At 36.9% G+C, this 20,074-nt stretch overlaps 6 protein-coding genes across 6 annotated transcripts; 3 read left to right on the plus strand and 3 right to left on the minus strand.

Moving 5' to 3' along the window:
• Window positions 1-1,467: 1,467 nt before the first annotated feature.
• On the plus strand, window positions 1,468-3,186 carry LOC110410658 (uncharacterized). Its single transcript, XM_021420477.2, has 2 exons — window positions 1,468-1,894; window positions 2,837-3,186. The coding sequence occupies exons 1-2, from the start codon at window positions 1,601-1,603 to the stop codon at window positions 2,951-2,953; spliced, it is 411 nt and encodes a 136-aa protein (XP_021276152.1). The 5' UTR covers window positions 1,468-1,600; the 3' UTR covers window positions 2,954-3,186.
• A 138-nt stretch (window positions 3,187-3,324) lies between these two features.
• On the plus strand, window positions 3,325-7,458 carry LOC110410634 (Pentatricopeptide repeat (PPR) superfamily protein). Its single transcript, XM_021420440.2, has one exon. The coding sequence runs from the start codon at window positions 3,878-3,880 to the stop codon at window positions 6,332-6,334; it is 2,457 nt and encodes an 818-aa protein (XP_021276115.1). The 5' UTR covers window positions 3,325-3,877; the 3' UTR covers window positions 6,335-7,458.
• Window positions 7,459-7,762: 304 nt separating this feature from the next.
• On the plus strand, window positions 7,763-9,275 carry VEP1 (NAD(P)-binding Rossmann-fold superfamily protein). The gene is made up of 2 exons (XM_021420452.2): window positions 7,763-7,927; window positions 8,033-9,275. The coding sequence occupies exons 1-2, from the start codon at window positions 7,796-7,798 to the stop codon at window positions 9,164-9,166; spliced, it is 1,266 nt and encodes a 421-aa protein (XP_021276127.1). The 5' UTR covers window positions 7,763-7,795; the 3' UTR covers window positions 9,167-9,275.
• A 192-nt stretch (window positions 9,276-9,467) lies between these two features.
• Window positions 9,468-10,878, minus strand: SSN2 (zinc finger SWIM domain protein). Its single transcript, XM_021420489.1, has 5 exons — window positions 10,554-10,878; window positions 10,426-10,447; window positions 10,185-10,290; window positions 9,844-9,951; window positions 9,468-9,751 (listed from the first exon to the last, which is right to left on the minus strand). The coding sequence occupies exons 1-5, from the start codon at window positions 10,612-10,614 to the stop codon at window positions 9,650-9,652; spliced, it is 399 nt and encodes a 132-aa protein (XP_021276164.1). The 5' UTR covers window positions 10,615-10,878; the 3' UTR covers window positions 9,468-9,649.
• A 1,201-nt stretch (window positions 10,879-12,079) lies between these two features.
• LOC110410650 (Protein phosphatase 2C family protein) lies at window positions 12,080-15,438 on the minus strand. The gene is made up of 4 exons (XM_021420465.2): window positions 14,964-15,438; window positions 13,823-14,196; window positions 12,866-13,102; window positions 12,080-12,737 (listed from the first exon to the last, which is right to left on the minus strand). The coding sequence occupies exons 1-4, from the start codon at window positions 15,226-15,228 to the stop codon at window positions 12,468-12,470; spliced, it is 1,146 nt and encodes a 381-aa protein (XP_021276140.1). The 5' UTR covers window positions 15,229-15,438; the 3' UTR covers window positions 12,080-12,467.
• A 759-nt stretch (window positions 15,439-16,197) lies between these two features.
• On the minus strand, window positions 16,198-19,809 carry LOC110425777 (RING/U-box superfamily protein). The gene is given in 4 exon segments (XM_021440781.2): window positions 16,198-16,573; window positions 16,575-16,838; window positions 18,661-18,848; window positions 19,360-19,809. Coding segments are annotated over 4 exon segments (831 nt in total). The 5' UTR covers window positions 19,570-19,809; the 3' UTR covers window positions 16,198-16,404.
• Window positions 19,810-20,074: the final 265 nt, after the last annotated feature.

Below are 20,074 nucleotides of genomic sequence, written 5' to 3' on the forward strand. Positions count from 1 at the left end.
AGAGCTTTCTCTTTTTTTTTTTTCAAAAATACATCAATTTTTTAAAAAATAACTCTCTCTCTCTCAGTCAGTTTCCTTTTCCTTTCATTTTCTCTACAAATCACCCTTTTTCAACTCAAATTACAATCTCTTTCTCCTCTACCTCTTTCTACGGAGATTATTAAAAGAAACGAAAAATTCAATAACAAAATAACAAAATATAAATTTTTTTTCTTACAAAAATTAAAAAAAATTTAAAATTTAAAACTGCATTCAAATATTATTTAAAGAATTTCTCTCTTTTTCACCAAAAAATATTTTAATATACTACTTTCCTTTATTACTTCTTTTTGAAAATTGAGGTATTATGGTCTAATTACTTGCTAAATCAATAAAAATATAATATTATTATTATTATACAAGTTTGAAAGTTGTTTCATTTCTTTATTGAGTGATTGAAGATGGTATGAATACTTTTTATGATAATTCTAATCGAAATTAGAATTTATATAATTTATTTTGTCAAACAGATTATCAAACAACTTTAACTTAATTTAAAAAATTATTATTTTTTATTAACGTTTCATAATAGCTTTTAAGCTATAAAAAAGTTAGACCAAGCAGATTTTTAGAGTTTTGTTTCTGCATATTTGCCTTAAAATCTGAAATGTCATTAGATTTCCCATGAGATTAATTTTGGCAAGCCTTAGGAAAATAGAAATGTGAGTTTTCTGGTTGCAGGAAAAATGTTCACTATCTGACAAAATAAAGAGAGTTGCTTTACAATAATTGAAAAATCGTTTCCCCACCCCTTCAAAGGGAGAAAATTAAAAACCAGAGAAGGGGTCCCTTAATTATTTGCCGAGTTTATTACAATATATAAAATCAGCACTGAATTCGGTATTCACCTAATAATCAGTAAAATCTGCAGGCTCATTATTATATGAATTAGTAACAAAAAAGCATATTGTTTTCTCCACATCTTATTTTTATTAGTATTTATTTTTACCAACCAGTATTTTATCCTAGTTAATCACAACTTAAATTTTCAAATAATTTTATTCATTTTTTAAGTTTCATTTGTGCGTGTGTGAGTTTTCATCACTCTTCCATGCGGGATTAATGGTAAAACCGTAGGTTAAAAACTATTTTGACTATAAAAAATGAGTAAAATAAAAAAATTCATAGAATAGGAGATCCAGGTTACAAAAGAAATTCTAGTTAGAACTATGAGATTTCCATTGCCATTTGGGCCTTAAAGCGCTCCATATATTAAATTAGTTCAGTAGAGTGGTATTTGGGTCGTAGACGTAAACCATTTTCTGCTTTGGGTTGTAGGCCCAATCGGATCATAGGTGGATGGAGAGGGACGGGAACTGGGCTTGGGTTTCAAGGTTAATTTCGTAACTTCCCTCTCGAAATTCACTTCCCTGGTGATTTAAGGCGGGCTCGAAAAACATTCCCTCTTACAATTCACGCTAAAGAACGGAAATTAAAAGGAAAATAAAATAAAAAACCCCATATATATCTCTCATCCCTGTCTCAAAAACAAACCCAAAATCCAAAAAGCAAGAGGATAGCACAAAACCCTTCTTCTTCCAAAACAAACTAAAACTGAAAAATGGCAGCCTCCTCGGCCATTTTCTCCGCTTTCATCTCCTCCCAAACGGGGCCGTTTTCCGCCAAATCCTCTTCTTCCTCTCTCCGTCTCCCTCTTCCCACTAACGTGCGCATGGGGCGAGCCGTGACTCAAGCTACGGCTTCAAAGCACGCCACCGGTACCCGACGGCCACGTGGTATCATGAAGCCGCAACGTGTGTCGCCTGAGATGCAAGCTGTGGTTGGAGACCCCGAAATTCCCCGCACTCAAGCTCTTAAGCGGATTTGGGCTTACATTAAAGAGCGCAATCTTCAGGTCCATTATCCTTTTTCTCTTTCCCTCTTTTTTTGCTCTTTAAAATAGTATTTTTTTGTTATAAAATGTGTTTCTGTGTACGGATAAGGTAGTGTTTGGTTGGTCGGAATGGGGAAGGGTTTTGATTTTGGATGGATTTTATCTCTATTTCTTCATTTCTTGTTACTGTGAATGTATAATTTGGTTTTCTTGATAAATATTACATAGTGATATGGTGTTCGCATTTGAGGTGTTTTCAGTTTTGTGTTTTGGATAAACTTTTGCTGGTTATATGCTGGGAACTGGGGTTATGTAGATGAGTTTCTCTATTTGAAGTTGCTGAACATTACTATGTGCAATTTCTTTGATTACACTGCGCTGTAGGCTTCGTTGTTATGAGTTATCTGTAATACCAAAGTTGGTTTCTTTCTTAAGAGTATATTATTATTAGTTAGCTAAGGACTTACAGATAGTCCTCTTGGATAAAAGAGAAGCTTTGAATGCTAGAAATCCAATACCTTGACAGGAGTTAATGCTGCTGCCTGACTTTGGGGCATTCATCATAATGACTGTGATGTTATTGTGCTGGAGACCTATTAAAGTTAGGCGACATTTTCTATGTGGTTCTGACTTCTGATTACTACCAAGAAGCCTTCGGGGAAGCTGATGGCTCAAATATCTATTTCTGCGTGAGATATGTTCCATGCATGTATGCTTTGAGAGACATTTGAATTTGTAATCAGGCTGATTCTACTAGATAGCTTTCCAAGTGATGTATATAACTTTGGTTGTGAATGGAAGGTATCATGAACTTTAGCTACCAGGGTTTTGATTTCTTTTTTGTTTGTCCTCTGTTGATGGATGTAGAAATTTCTGTGTACTGATGCTCTGAATTTTTTTATTTAATTGCCAACAACCTAATAACGTTTAACTGACTTGGTTCTTTTCTGGCCATTTCTTTAGGACCCTGAAAACAGGAGGGTTATAATTTGTGATGAGAAGCTGAAGAAGATATTTGGAGGAAAAGATCGGGTTGGATTTCTTGAAGTAGCTGGGTTGATTAGTCCTCACTTTCTTTGATGGATCCCAGAGAGAGTCAGTTTGGAAAAATAGGAAACAACCTCTGTTTATGGGGCCTCTCTCCTTGTTGTGGATACTGGAGAAAACCATGCTTCCTGGCTTCTTCAATTACTGATGTTTTTAGCATTAGTACTTGCGTACAGAAGTACTCTTTTAAGAGTTTTGTTTCTGAATTTCCTAATATGTAGACTGTTATGCAATATTAATAGTGCCTTCTAAGTTTATGCGTGTTATTCAACATGCGAAGATCTTGGAATTTTGCAGTAGCGGTTAACAAATGGTTTCTATTACAAATCAGTACTAAGTTGGTTACCACTTGATTGATCTGGTTTCAAAATAGCTTTAACAATCTTTGGCATTGAGGGAGGAGGGGATATTGTTCATGAACAATGGTAGTCAGCAAGGACTAACGGGACTGGATACCCTTTTTGTATCAGCTTTTTGAAACTCGCTATCATTGCCTATTATAAGATATTTGGTTGTAGTATTTTCCAACACATAGATGGTCCATCGCAACCAAAACGAACTCTAGTAAACTAGCTGGGAGCTTGGAGCACAATCAACTTCCATTGATTACAAATTCATAAATTTATTGAGGTTAAAGGCCGAGGGCGCCAATTTTTGACTAGGTTCACAGCTGACATGGCACGCTTTTATTGGTCATAGAATCTTGTCCGTTCTTAACCACAGGGGAATCGAATCTCCCTCCTCCCAAAATATCCTCTTCTCATATCTTTGTCCCCAGCCTTCTAAACTTAAACAGAGAGAGTGCGGACTGTTTAAGTTTCTTGTTACAATAATAATGAAGAGGACACCAGCTGTTTGCTAAAAATCAACTACTCTTCTCTCTCCCTCTCTCTTTCTCTCTACCTGCTCGACTTGCTAAACCATAGAAACGCTTCAACCTTCTCATAATCTGTCTAAATGGCAGAGAGACTAGCTCTACCTCTACTCCTTCCCAATCCTCCACCTTCAAAACCCCCATTTTTAAACCAAACCCACCACCACCAACAAAATCCAACTTTACTACCCAATTCGCCACCTTCCTCAACTCCAATCCTTCAAGACCTCCTCCTTCGCCATAGCGTCAAGCCCCAACAACCCATCGACCCACAAGCCCGGACCCGGACCCGGACCCGTATCGGCCGCTCACGTGACCTCAACCGTGGGAAGCCCTGGACTCATAACCGTCTCTCTCCTCAGGGTCAGCAGGTTCTCAATTCCTTAATTGACTCTTCTTTTGATTCCAATCAACTTGACAGTGTTTTGGCTAAGTTATTTGAGCAATACCAAGAAAACCCAGATGCAAAAGCAGATTTTTTGACTGCTGAAGTGCTGGGAATTGTTAAAGGTTTAGGTTTTTACAAGAAACATGACTTGGCTTTGGGTGTTTTTAATTGGGTTAAGGGTAGAAAAGACTGTGACTTGGTTTTGAATAATTCCGTTGTTGCTGTTATTATTAGTATGTTAGGAAAAGCAGGGAGGGTATCTGTTGCAGCCAACTTGTTAAATAGCTTGCATAAAGAAGGGTTTAATCTTGATGTTTATGCTTATACTTCTTTGATAACTGCATGTGCCGGTAGTGGGAGGTATAGGGAAGCCATGATGGTTTTTAAGAAAATGGAAGAAGAGGGTTGCAAACCTACTTTGATAACTTATAATGTGATTTTGAATGTGTATGGTAAAATGGGTATGCCTTGGAGTAAAATCGTGGCTCTTGTTGATGGAATGAAGAGTGATGGAGTTGCCCCGGATGCTTATACCTATAATACGCTTATAAGCTGTTGCCGTAGAGGGTCTTTGCATGAGGAAGCGGCTTTGGTTTTTGATGAAATGAAATTGGTTGGTTTTAGTCCAGATAATGTCACTTATAATGCGTTGTTGGATGTGTACGGCAAGTCTCGGCGACCTAAGGAAGCCGTGGAGGTTTTAAAAGAGATGGAGCTTAATGGTTTTACACCTAGCATTGTAACTTATAATTCATTGATTTCTGCCTATGCTAGGGATGGTCTATTGGAGGAGGCAATGGACTTGAAAAGACAGATGGAGGGAAAAGGGATTAAACCTGATGTTTTTACCTATACCACTCTTTTGTCAGGATTTGAGAAGGCCGGGAAAGATGAGTTGGCGATGGGGGTTTTCGAGGAGATGAGAAGTGCAGGTTGCAGGCCAAATATTTGTACTTTCAATGCTCTAATTAAGATGCACGGTAACCGAGGAAAGTTTACTGAGATGATGAAGGTTTTTGATGAGATCAAGGCTTGCAATGGTGCAACAGATATTGTGACTTGGAATACACTATTGGCAGTGTTTGGGCAAAATGGGATGGATTTAGAAGTGTCAAGAGTATTCAAGGAGATGAAAAGAGCAGGTTTTGTACCTGAAAGGGACACTTTCAACACCCTAATTAGTGCATACAGTCGCTGTGGTTCTTTTGATCAAGCCATGTCTGTTTATAAGAGAATGCTGGAAGCTGGAGTTACCCCAGACCTTTCTACGTATAATGCTGTTTTGGCTGCATTGGCGCGGGGAGGGCTTTGGAAACAGTCTGAGAAAATACTTGCTGAAATGAAAGATGGTCGGTGTAAACCCAATGAGCTAACCTACTGTTCTTTGCTTCATGTTTATGCCAATGGGAAGCAGGTAGATCGGATGCATGCCCTTGCAGAAGAGATATATTCTGGTATCATTGAACCTCATGCTGTGCTCTTAAAGACACTTGTTTTGGTTTATAGTAAATGTGACCTTCTTGTGGAAACAGAGCGTGCTTTCTCAGAATTGAGGAAGAAAGGATTTTCACCTGACATAACTACTCTAAATGCCATGGTCTCAATATATGGAAGAAGGCAGATGGTTTCCAAGACAAATGAGGTCTTGAACTTCATGAATGAGAGTGGCTTTACTCCTAGCTTGACAACTTACAATAGTCTGATGTATATGTATAGCCGCTCTGAAAATTTTGAGGAATCAGAAAAAGTTCTAAGGGAAGTTTTGGCAAAAGGTATAAAACCTGATATAATTTCATATAACACTGTTATTTATGCCTATTGTAGAAATGGTCGAATGAAAGAGGCTTCCCGGATCTTCTCAGAAATGGGCAATTCTGGCCTCATGCCTGATGTTATCACTTACAATACCTTTGTTGCAAGTTATGCAGCTGATACCATGTTTGAGGAGGCTATTGATCTGGTTAGATACATGATTAAGCATGGGTGTAAACCAAACCAGAATACATACAACTCCATGGTAGATGGATATTGTAAACTCAATCGCCAGGATGAGGCAAGATCGTTTGTTAACAACCTGAAGAAGCTAGATCCGCATATTTCCAAGGAGGAGGAAATTAGATTATCAGAGCGTATTGTGGAAAAATGGTCATAGAAGATGGTCTTCCATAAAAAAAGAATCTATCTGTACTGTGCTATTACTGTTTGAGCACAGAGAGAGGAAGCAGAAATGGTCATTTTGTACATGATTCTGTGTTTTTCCTTGTGGTTAATATGCAATTCTTAGCTTTTAGAAGGCTTAGAGATGTATTTAGCTAAGTCTTGTGGGGAGAAGACTGTACAGCTGATGAGTGATGAGACAAGAAACAGGAATGAGGAAAGGGGGGAATTGAAAAACTTCCAAGGTATGTGCAATCAGCTTTATACCAATCAAACAGAAATCATTGTGCAGTTAACGTATTTTGTCTGTAAAATTGTTATCTAAAGAAATGTATAATAGGTTTCATTTGTGCAATAAATACCCCTTTAGATGTAACTGTAACAAGTGCACCATATCTCTGCAAGTTGGATTTTCTGTTTCAATGTTTTCTCAAACTTAGCATGATATTAAACCTTTTGGATGCTAATTATATATTATCTGGTTTGCCGATAACGGTAAGTTTATTTATTCACTGTAATTGAAGAAGCCTCGTGTTGTCAGTGAGAGTTGATTCAAGCCATCATTAACCTAGCCCTTTATCATCTTTTAGAGTGGTTCAACTTTGTGTATGAAATGGCATCAGGATATATTCCAACCTAGGGGAGAAAAGAGAGATACAGGAATGGGGCAATTTACAACAGCCATTGGAATTCTATTCGAGTGGTTAGTTTACTGGCATCTGTACTGTTGTTTCTCATGGTCATTGTTAAAAGTGTTCTTTTTAATTGTCATTAGATCCTACAGGTAAATACATCTTTCATTCTTAATATAAGTCACTCCTACTTTCCCAATGAAAATTCAAATTCTATTACTTGTAGCAATGATTAATAATAGTATGTAGAAGATAATTGTGTTTTCTGGACGCTGGGACTTCCACGCAAGCATGATTTGTACGCTGAGGTGTTAACAAGCTGGGCCGAGTAAGCCAAAATTAGACCAATTCTGCGTCTGAAATTCCACAACGGCAGCAATGATTCATCAACAACCTGTATGCATGTTTTTGGCCTTTTATTTTTTAATTTTTGTTTTATACGAAAACTATAGTCTGCTTACGTGTGCCATATCCGTGTGCGCCAATTACGTGCCGACTTATTTCCGGGAGAGAGGGTACTTCCATAATTCGAACTTCCAAGTCCATAGTATTTATAATTTTTATATGCCCTTTAATATCTGTTTAATAAACAAATTAGAGTATTAGAACAAAAATTCGAAATCTGAGTGGATGTGGTGCTTTAATTTATTATATATTCATTTCCCATTATCAACAGCAATGTACCTTGTAGTTAGCCAAAGATATCCAGGAAATCAGACTTGACTCTACTTGGCTAATGCCTAGCTAATAAATGGATAAGGCTGGATGATTTTTACAGAGCATGAGTTTTATATATAAAATACACACGTCACCTTGCGGAGAGGATGACTATAAAACTAGGAACAGAAAGAAAAGGAATTTGGAACGCAATTTGTGAGAGCAGATTGAGCATTCTTTCATATCAGCAATCAGAAGAAATGAGCTGGTGGTGGGCAGGAGCCATAGGAGCTGCAAAGGTAAAGTAAAGCCCATACGTTTTTATCTGATCAATTTGTTTATTTTCTCTCTTTAATTGTATCCATGTCTCAATAAACTAAGTTTTTCATGGTCAAATTGTCCAGAAAAAATTGGAAGAGCAGGATAAACCATCCAAGTACAAGAGTGCTGCCCTCGTCATTGGCATCACAGGCATCGTCGGCAGCAGCCTTGCCGAAATCCTTCCCTTCTCCGATATTCCAGGCGGACCTTGGAAGGTCTATGGCGTAGCTCGTCGTCCCCGCCCTGCTTGGACTAACGCCCTACGTATTGATTACGTACAATGTAACATCTCAAATGAAGAAGAAACGCAAGATAAACTATCAAAACTTAAGGATGTCACTCACATATTTTATGTTGCATGGGCTGAGAAATCAAGTGAAGCTGAAAATTGCATTGTCAATGGTACTATGCTACGCAACGTGTTGAAAGCTGTAATCCCAAATGCACCGAAGTTGAAACATGTATGCTTGCAAACTGGACGTAGACATTACACCGGTCCTTTCGATTCGGTTGGCAAGGTTCAGCCCCATGATCCTCCATTTCGTGAGGATCTTCCAAGGCTTAACGTGTCGAATTTTTGTTATACACTCGAGGATGTTTTGTTTGAAGAGGTGAAGAAAAAGGATGGATTAACATGGTCAGTTCATAGGCCTGGAGTGATTTTTGGATTCTCGCCATGTAGTTTGATGAATGTAGTTGGTAGTTTATGCGTTTATGCAGCGATATGTAAGCATGAGGGCAAGCCATTAAGGTTTCCAGGGAGTCGACAAGCTTGGGATGGGTATCGGGATGCATCAGATGCAGATTTGATTGCAGAGCATCAGATATGGGCAGCAATGAATCGGCATGCAAAAAATGAAGCCTTCAATTGCAGCAATGGAGACGTGTTCAAGTGGAAGGATTTATGGAAGGTGTTAGCTAAGCAATTTGGGATTGAAGATTACGGATTTCATGAAAGCGATGAGAGGCACAGCTTGGTTGAGACGATGAAGGACAAAGGTCCAGTGTGGGATGAGATCGTCAGAGAGAAGGGTCTTGTGCCAACAAAACTGAATGAGGTAGGGGCATGGCGGTTCGCTGATGCAGTACTTTCTGGAAAGTCATTGTTGGATAGCATGAACAAGAGCAAAGAGCATGGATTCATTGGGTTCAGGAACTCGAAAACGTCCTTCAATTCTTGGATTGAAAAGATGAAAACTCACAAGATTGTTCCTTGATTTGAGATTTGACTAAATGTTGCATTAGAAAGGATTGGATTTGTTCATTTTTGTCTCACCGCCTGTAAATTACAGTCAAAAACATAAAGTAGATTCTGATTTTCTCAAACAGGACTCGATTGTTGTTTTGTTCATTATTGTGACAATTGTTAATATTGTGGAACTGTAATCTTAAAAAGCCATTAAGAAAAGTCTGGCGACATAATAGGAAGGGATTAGTAGTTAGAAAGTTGCAACCAGGAATGCTGAGCAATGCTTGTTCAGAACCAATACAGAAGCAAGAAGAGAATAAAGCAAAACATAAACAGCCAAGAACTTGAGAATGATGTTGTTCAATAGACAAAACAAGTAGCGTGCTGGATACATTTCCTAGATGTTTTACCTGGCTATTCCTCTGATTATAAAACAAAAATCCCATACATGCTAATTTCTCCAGCATTACCTCTTTATCTAAAAAATAAAGAGTTAGTTCATTACAAAGATCTAGAGTTCTGAAAGCAATAATGCTAGCTGTTCATCAGACACTTTAACTTCAACACAAGCTCCCAATGATCCAGCAAGTCTTGCAGCTAATTGATGCTTACACTAGACCCCAAAAAAAAAAAAAAAAATTAAAAGCAATAAAAGGAAGAAAAATGAGAAGGTGTGGAAAGAAAGAAGGAATAACACAATCTTACACAAAGTTGTTCTCCTCTGTTAGCTATATCATAAAAGAATGAATAACAAGCACAATAGTGTTCAGGAAAACAGAAATACTCCTCCTTCCTCCTAGATTCTCCCACAACCTAAATTAACACAACAACAAGAAAGAAACCCAATTTCAGAAAAACTTTCGGGAGAATGGTTACAATGGCATTTGCCTAAATTACCCAAATTTCACAGCAAGGCAGTCACTGACAAATTTTCAAACTTTTCGGATTATATTTGCCAAAACTCTAATACACACACACACATACAGTTCAGGATATTATATTAAGGTTGTGCAAAATGAGATTTATATGGAAAGAAGAGAATGAACCTGAAAGATAGAACGACCGCTGGGCTCACCAGAGATCTTCTTGACACCCCTTTGGTCCACTATCCTAGTTGCTCTCTCCAAGTTTTTACCAAACAAGAAATGCAAGCTGCAATTCAAGATAAAGAAATAGAAAAAAAAAAAAAGAGCTACTGTTTAAAGAACTAATCAGTACCCATTTCTAATCCTATCTGATTTCTTAAATCCAAGTAGTAAAGATTAAAGAAAATGGGCATTTGCTTACATTGACAGCTGCTCCTCACTCACTGGCCAATGTGACACAGCATGTACATAAGATCACCAAATAGAAATTAAAAAGGAAAAATGATAGTATTAGAAAGAAGGAAGAGATAGAGGGGAAAAAAGAAGGACCACGATGAGTTGACTCGATAGTTTTCCACACTGATTCAGCGACCAAATGGCTTGCAGTCATCCTTTTCTTCGGATTGCAAAAGCACAGATTTTGAAAAGGTCTATTGCGATCCTCCAGCCAAATTAGTAGTTTGGAAGTTTCTTACCGCTTCCATGACGAAAATCTGAACAAATTGCTGCTTCCAGAGCAGTAGAAGTCGAGCAGTTCCCTCTTCCAATGCAAGTAAAACTATCAAAGGGCAGGTTTCGGTTACTGTCCGAGCGAAACACACCGAAACAGATTTCTTTGTTTCTTCTTTTTTCTCACATAAATGTAAAATTTGTGATTCACTCATTCAATTTGTTCTTTCCGTTCGCTTAACGTCCTTATAACAGTGATGGTCAATGGTCAAATTCTTGGACTTTAATAATAAAAAAATATAATTTTTTTAAAAATTCTTGAATTATCTAAAAGTTTTTAAATAAATATTTATATTTAATCAAATATATATATATATTTTAAATTAAATACATTTTTATAATTAAAAATAATTAATTATTATTAATTAAAATAATATTTATCAATTTACAACATGTGATATTAATATGATATATTAACTTACCATATTATCTAACATGATAATACGATCACATGTATTTTTCACTTTTCAATTTTGTGTCATAAAAATGATAAGTAAATTTTGATTAATGATCATTAATTAATTTTTAATCTTAAGAATGTATTTAATTAAAAATAAAAATATTAAATTAAATTAAATTAATTAAAAAAATTTAAAATATTATGTAAAACAAAATTCAAGATTTTAATTCAGGTGGCAGATATTTCTTTGCTGTATTTATTTAGGTTGAATTAAAGTATTTGACCATTGCTTTGGCCACTTTATTTTGACAAGGAAATCTTAACCAATTCGCATAAAACGAATCTCACAACATAATGACGTCATTACTAGTATAATATAATTCCTTCATTGCCTTTCATCTTACGACACCGACGATTTCATCTTTGACTTGGTATAACCAATTAAAACAAAATAGTAATAGTATAGTCTTAACTCATTGGAAAACATTGGAAAAAACATAAAATTCTTTAAATAACTTAAAATTCTTATTTGGACTTATATTTATACATTGGAAAACATATTGACAAAGTTAAAAAAAGGAAAAAACTGTGTCTTTGCCTTCTGCATATCAAAGGACAAGTTAACGTAACCCATCATCCTAGTTTTGGCGCAACTGGTTGTCGCTTTATCTTTTTGGTCTGTTCGTTTCACCTAACGCATAGGTTGCTAGTTGCCGTTCAATCGAAGGAAGCTGTCTTACAATATTGGTACTAAACACCTTTCTGTTTTATTTTAGACATCCAAATTACAAGGCAATCTTGTTGTGTTGGTACTCTCCGTTTTTAAAAGAAAATAAGAACAGCGCAGTTTCCAATATTCTCAACCATGATGTCTAAATTTAACGTACTTCCCATCTGCGGATATGGTGGATTTTAGGAAGAATGAATGAGTTGGGGAAACTTGGGGTAAAGAAGCAACAGATTATCATGTTGACTATGAACATAAAATAAAGCAATACAAAAATGATGCCTTCATTTTTTCTGGGATGCATTGATATCAACTTCAAAAAGGGTAAAGGCCAAGAATCTGACAGAAAACTGAATGCCGTAGAACTTCACTTGGAAAAGCTATACCAGCCAGCTTCTTTCACTTGGAAAATGAATATCTATACCAGCCTGCTTCCATCAGCATCCACCTTATATCCTTCAGTGACTTAATTACCTTCCAAACTCTATATTCTCTCCAAAGAACACTCCTACGTTCAGAACCGATCCCAGCTATCATTGTGTTTCTTTACATAAATAAACTTACTTGAAAAGTCAGTGTGCTACTCTATAACTCAATTCTGCTGTATTCAGGAAATTGTTTGAAGCAGATCCTCATCTGCTTCATCTGCATTGAAGGAATAGACGTCCACAGGCGCTGTCGTGCACCCCATGGCATTTTGTTTAACCCTGTTATTGGAAGAGCCTTGGGGTTGATCAAGATAAATTACAATCACAGTGATGTCATCATGAAAATGGCGCCTTATTCCCTTTTCAATTTTCTTTATATCATCATATCTCATCTCTCTTTTCTTTGCAACTGCTTGAAGTGCTGCTCTTACCAATCTCTTAGCAATACCCTGCAAGTATTCAGCAAATTTGAAAATGAATATCAAAGAGCTATGGAGAAGTTTATAGTTTGTTTCAAAGATAAAAGTGAGAATTCATTTCCGCTAATTTAACTGACAAGACAAACATGAACACTCACAGCTCTGGGGTTTTTGAAAACAATGTCTACAGCAACTTCATCACTCAACTGCTCCCATAGGCCATCGGATGCAAAGATCAGAAAAAGGTCCTGTGGCTTAAGCTTCCTAATCAGGATAGAAGGTTCTGCTGTAATTGCAGGTCTTTTAAGGGGAACAGGATTTCCAAATTGCTGAAAGATTGGATCTCTATAAAAGTCAGGTTTCTTCAGGTAAACGTCACCAATAGATCTCGACACCTGAATAAGAAAAACAAATGCTTAGACCAGCACAATCCATCACATGATCTAAAATCATTAATTAATCCAGAGTCTTACAATCTGGGGTAAGATTAAAAGCTAATGAATCTTATTCCCTCAACTCATGTAAGGATTGAAGCATAAAGCTCCAGTTGCCTGCTAAAGTTAAGGGAAAGAAATCACCAAAGGAGAAAAAATAAGCCAAAAAAAAAAAAAACAGAGAAAAGACTCCCTGTAGTTACATAAGCTTAGCATATGCTTCAGGGGTCTTCATTTATCCATCTCATGCATAGAAGGCAATACTATTTGAACAACACGCTGATGAGACAGTACCAGAAGTTGGACAAAAATATTCCCGAGAAAAGTTGGAAGTACAACCCTTTTTTAGAATAGCTTCATTACTACGCATAACGCATTGTGTGCGTAATATAACGTCTCCACCAAGCAAAAGGAACTGTAAGAACACCAACGGGCGTAAATATGCAAAAGATTTTACCAATAATCATACCTGGGACAAAAAAACGATGGCAATAATCAACTCAGCTCAAAATTTGAGTCTGCTTTGGGGCAGATACAGAGCTGATTAATTGTCAAGCACCAAAAAGGTAAAAAAGCATACTGATTTCATTGACTATTCCTAGAACCAATACATTTCCTATTCCTCAAACTGACTGATATACACCTAAACTCTAATACATCGACTTGGCAACAGAACTGTACCTGGATTATGCCCTTAATCCTCCAAACTCCACGGGTGTACACCACTATATGAGAATCATCTGGGTGAAGAGCCTCAACCTCCTTTCTGACTTCCTCATCTCCAACATTATGATCTGTTGACAGTCTCTCTGCCACAACCATCTTTTTCTTATCCTCTGAAACTCTCCGGCCAAGAACTGCTCTTGAATCACCAAGGTTTGCCACATATAACTCATCATTTGATATAGCACCAACTAGACAGCATGATCCAACTGAAGCAATTTGAGGCCTCAGCGGCAATGATCGCTTCACCAAATGCAAAAACTCCTCTTCAGTTGCATTGAATGCCTTCTTTATAACATCTGCAGATAATCCCCCTTGTTCCGTAGCAAATTCTACAAATTAAAAAGGAAAAACTAAAGGTCAAAAGGGGTGACTACAATCCACTATGCCTTCCATCACTCTTTTTAGATTTCACATGCAAAATTATCAATGACGCAGGCCAAAAGCCAAAAAAAAGAGAGAGGTGAGGGGTGCCAAAAACTTGAATTATACTTGTTATTGATTGTTGAATCTCGTAGTTCAAAGTCCACTATCCAACACATATAGATACAAATTCAGACTATGTTCTTATTCATTTTATACACTGGTGTACTTATCAAAAACATCCAAATTAAACATGCATGATAAACACTGGTAAGTTGTTCCCAATATCCATATACTAACAAACACATCCTGATATAATGCTTAAAACCAAAAAAAAAAAGAAGAGATTTACAACAAAATCTTCATTTCCCATTAAAACAAAAAAGAGAAAAAACATAATAACAATTGGGTATAACTAACGGATAAATATTTGATGCTTTATGATGATTCCCTTGAGGGCTTAAGGTTTGCCTGTCATGCCCACACACAAGACTATATGTTCAGTCTATGCACATGTAATAGCAAATCAAAAAGACGAAAAATTTACATGCAAAGGCAGGGCAACATGCATAGCAGCATAGATGCAAACACACCCCCATATCCGATAATAAAAAAAGGCAACAAGTACCATAAAAATTTTATTCTCCTAGAAAAGCAGAATAAAGAACATATTCTATATCCAAAACCCAAGAGAAAAGAATGAGCAATTGCTGAAAGAGATGAGAATAATAATTACTGTGGAGAAAAGGGAAGAGATGTTTGTTGACAAATCTTGACGCTTCAGGACCACCATGTCCGTCATAGACACCAACGTAGGTAGCAAAAGGAGATGTAAAGACTTGGCTTTGATCTTCAAGGTTGTTGTTCGCTTGCACCACAGCGATGGAGTAATCACCGGAAGCGTGCGGTTTGAGGTCAGCGTGCCACATCAGACCATCCCCACCAGCCCTCAACCCAAGGCAACGTTCAAGCGGCCTGGAAAGCGACCGCAACATCATCATCCTTTCGAAAGATCCTCTGCTATGGAATAACCTGCCGTCGTCTCTTCTCTTCTTTTTATTGGTTTGACGTTTGGTTTTTTTGGTGTCAATAGAGAGAGAGAGAGATAGAGAGTTTTAATGCGATTTTTTCTGTTGTTGTTGTTGCTGTGGTTTTTGGTTAGGTAATGGAAGATTTAAGAGAGAAAAATAAAGAGAAGAGAGAGGGAGAGTGAGAGGGGGAAGTGGGGTAAAGAGAAAGGGGAGATGCCGCGTGAAGGGGAAGATGACAAGACCCGATACTCGCTGGATTACTATGTATTAAACGCGCTAACATAAGGCCTAATTTGTTATAGTTTTCCTTTCCCCTCCCCATTTTCTTTTTCTTTCTTTTTGACTTTCCCCTTTTCTTTTCTGCTTTTTAAGTTCGCCCTTTAAACTTCTTTTTCTTTTTTTTCTGAAAAGCCCTTTGAACTTCTTGGCCAGAGACTATTTTAATATTTCAATGTTCTACATAAAACTAGGTTTAATATTTTCTCTTATTCCATTTGGGTATGCATGAGGGATTCATGCATAAGTTATCAAATGATTTTACGTATATACTTAATACTTGTTCATAGATGTGATGTTTGGGGGGTATTAAAAGATTATTAATTGTGTGAAATATGTGAACCTGACAGAAAGATACAGTTACCAACCTCTGTCCACACATGTTATTTTGTTTTTGCCAAGCTGCTCAACTGAAATGACAAGATAAAATCTAATAGCAGTATTAGTATAATCTCTCTCTCTCCCTCTCTTTTTTTTTTTGGTTATTTTTCCTTTTTAATTTTCTGATGAAAATGGAGGAATTTCGAGGAACAAGATTTTGGGGAATAGATTGAGACTGTTTATGGTGATAGCAATTAAAGTGTTGTTTACAATTAGTTTGTGAATTTTGGTCAGGCAACTTAATATAAGACATAGATGCTTTATATTTTTAAGTTCTGCTGCTATCAAAATTAAGGAGTATCTTTCCCCTTCTTCATAACAAAAAGAAGTCACAACTATTAAATATACAGTACCACATACACGAAGGAGTTCAAATTACAAAGTTCATCTGCAGTTGGGTCAACTGTCAAAATTTTCCATCAGAGCACAAGAAACACAGGAAAAGGACAAAAAAAAAAAAACCCCTTATGTTCTATTCACGAGTCTTGACTACCTTTTAAGTATACTTCTTCTACAGTAAGGGCAATCCCCACACGTTCTAACCCACGGATCTAAGCAGGCTAAGTGAAAACGGTGCCCACAAGGCAGCCGTGTAAGTACATCTTCGTCCGCAAAGCTCTCCAGACATATACTGCAATCCTTGATTCCCTTGACAACATTTATCGACGTCCACCTCCCCGCTGCTAAAAACTTCCAGCGGCAAACTGTCCAGGGCCTCCTGTGTAAGACCAGGAGGCTTCTTGTTAGTTTCTTCCAACAACTGAATCCTTTCTGTTTGAGGTGTCAGGTCAGTAAAAGGGGAACTCCCAGATGACAATCCGGTGGAAATATCACTTCCCCAGTCCCCTGCATCAACCAGCCTGAAATCATCACCCAATAAATACTCCCTGCGGTAAGCATTGGGTGGAGTTCTGCTGCTTCGCCTAAACAAGCAAATGAATAACAAAGGGAAGAAACCAAAAATGAAATAAAAAAAAGCAACCAAAAAAAAAAAACCCATGGCGTACAAATGTTTAAACAGTCACTTGGACTCTGAAGTCCACTACTGAATGCAAAACATGACATAAATATGTCCATTTCTGAATGCCGGACACAACATTAATGAATACACGTGCAATAGGTCCACATGTGCTTCTCCCAAACAGTCAATCGTATTTAGGAAAAGGTAATACTAATTTGCTATAGATAGGAAGTGGCAGCAGACGTGGGCTGATAGGCATAGTGGCTAGTGGTGTTAGGACCACTAACATTACTCAAGTATAAGAAGCACCAGTGGGACTGGACATTACTGGTAGTTAGTGATGCAAGTACAACCACCACTACTTGGTAGAAAGCACCAACAGCAGCAGTGGGCCTGGATATTATGGTAACACTGATGGCTTGGAGTAACAAAAGCAGTATCAGTTTTAATGTATTAGCAAAAGTGGGACTTCAAAGTGATGACAGGGTCTTCAAGGAAAAAAAAAATCTGTGAAAAATATGATGTTCCATAAAAGCATCCAGGGTAAGAAAGAAAAAACAACAACTGAAAGCTGAACTCAGTGACAACCCAGCCAACTGACCGCAATGCTGCATCATAGTGCTTGGTAAGTTAAAAAAAGGTATGGATCAGGGGCAAAACCAGGAATTTGCCTTTTTTGGGGGGGCGGAGGGTAAAATTTTTTTAGGAAAATATGGTATATATTTTATTATAACAAAAATATTAGTAAAACAATTGTGAAGTTAACCTCATTAACAACAAGCAATAAGTATACTAGGTACAGATGTAATAAAAATGTGATTGAATATAAACATTAGATAAATTTCTTTCATACAGAAAATATATATACTTTACCTCATATCATCATATGGCATATATAAAGGATTGAATAAAAATTTATGTGTAACTAGTAACAGAAGATAAGTTGGAAAACATTATACATAATGCTCATAAAGTTCCATTTTAAAAACTAAAATTAAGGGAAATGGCAAATAAATGAAGAGGGAAAAAAAGTATGTCACATGTACAATTGGTTTTAGATATATGCAAAATACAAATTAGTTGATACAAGCTAACACATTAGCAAAAAACTTCCCAAGCCAAGGGGAGGCCAGGGTCCCTGCCAGCCCCACCTGGATGGAGTGAGTGAAACTAATCTCTTCATTGAAGTGCTATAAGCCCCAGGCCATCTTCCTAACAGATCTATCATATGATATAGTACATCTATTCTTATTGCTAAATTAAGTCAGACTCCTAGTACCCTGATAATGGATCACAGTTGACTACATCACACTTAATCTTCCCACTAATTATGATATAAATTGCTAGCATATCCACAAAACCAGAGTACAAAAGCAAAATCATTATTTGGATTCAGGTAAACTTTTACAAATTTTCATATGATTCGTCTATACTATCTGAAAACTTCACAAAAAAGTTATGGATGCAATGTGGTGTCCTTCAAAAGTTGGCACCCATTTAAAAAATTGGTGTCAGACCAAGAATGGCAGGTACCAATTTGGTCCAATTAGAACAGCAAACAAAAATAAGTGCTATAGGTAGGTTCAGCATCATTGATTTACAGTGGCTTCTAGTTGATGTCAAAGCTCAGGCAGAATTATAATATTCAAGATAAATAAGAAAATGACATAGGTAGCTATAATGTCCCTTTTATTTCATTTTGACAAGTAACATAATAAGGTAACTATGACAAACCAATGCAGCAACTATGAGTTTCAAACTTGCAAAGAGCTCTAAGCACCAACCTGTTTGTAGAAACAGACACACCTCTCAGTCTCTCAAGAAGCCTCGCTCTTGCAAGAAGCACTGCTCCAGGAAGCCTCTCATTTGATGTCAAACTTGGCCTACTTGAACTGCTTACAGCGTCTGCATTTAAAGCATTGCTTAATACAAACGGGCTGGTACCTTGATCAAATCGCATAGATGAACGCTCCTGCCCAAGCCAAATTCAATATAGAATTACTCAAAGGCATTCAAAATATTCAACACCGATAAAAGAAGGTATTAATACAACCTCAATGCCCGGAAAATAAATCAATCCGGAGAGTACAACTATTAGTTGTGAAAGGAGATTATATCAAACTACTCTATCTCTTTCTGGATAGGTTAGTGGAGAATTTTACTGCAGGTTACCTTAGGGCTCAGATAAGTTATCAACAAAAATTTACAATATATAACTATTTTTCAGTAATTGCACTGATAAATTTACACTGTAAAATTAATTTTCAAAGCAAAATTCAATATTGACGCAGATAACAGACAATGAAGCTCAATAAATTGATAAAATCCAATTTTTACTTAAATTAAAAATGCAATTTATTTTTAATTCCAAAAACATATTACTCCGTGTTTAATCTTTCATTTCTCTTTATTCAGCAACCAAATAAAAATAAACAACTAACAAGGAATAACAAAAAAGTAGTTGACGGAAAAATTGAGCGTACAGATTGAGAGGAGGCACGTGAGCTGACTGGGCGCACATGGGGGGACCGACGGAGATGATCACAGCCGTCCAAATCATGCCTGTGATTGTGGTGACTGAGATGATGGCGGCGATTGTAATTCCGATCAATTGAGGACCCAATCCCCGGATCTGGATCGGGTCGGCCCACTCTCGACCTTCGAGTATAGAACAACTCGGAAGCGCTCGTCATTCACCACAAGCCCCAAATGCTTTTTGATCTAATTTACCAATTAAGTTTCCTCTTTAGAAAAATAATTAAAAATGCTTTCCAATTATATTCCGAATTAAGAAAAAGAAAAAGATGCGAAGCCGCTGGAAACCTTCGACGAAACGCGAGAGAAAATGCGTGCGAAGAAAATCCGATAGCGTTAGCTTCGAAGAAAAGAAGCAGACGGTCAAATGAAATGTTCAATTTTATCGCCAAATTAGGCTTTATTATCTCTCTTATCAGTTATTTCTGGACAAGTACACGCTCCCTTTTTTCTCACTTTTTCTAAGGAAGGTATTTTTTTGTGTTGGTTGGAGAATTCGGTTTTAGATGTAGCCACGTGTTGAATGAAAAAGAAAGAGTTTGCATTAACCGTTGGATCACAATATCGAGATTAAATTTATAATTATACAACCTTAACGTTTCGGTGACCAACGGACATAACGCCTTTTGACGGTTTTGCTTAATCAAACAGGGAATCGCCGCC

Source organism: Theobroma umbraticum, unplaced genomic scaffold, assembly GCF_002168275.2.
Source record: "Theobroma umbraticum cultivar Fairchild unplaced genomic scaffold, ASM216827v3 scaffold_30.0, whole genome shotgun sequence".
NCBI classification, from domain to species: domain Eukaryota; kingdom Viridiplantae; phylum Streptophyta; class Magnoliopsida; order Malvales; family Malvaceae; genus Theobroma; species Theobroma umbraticum.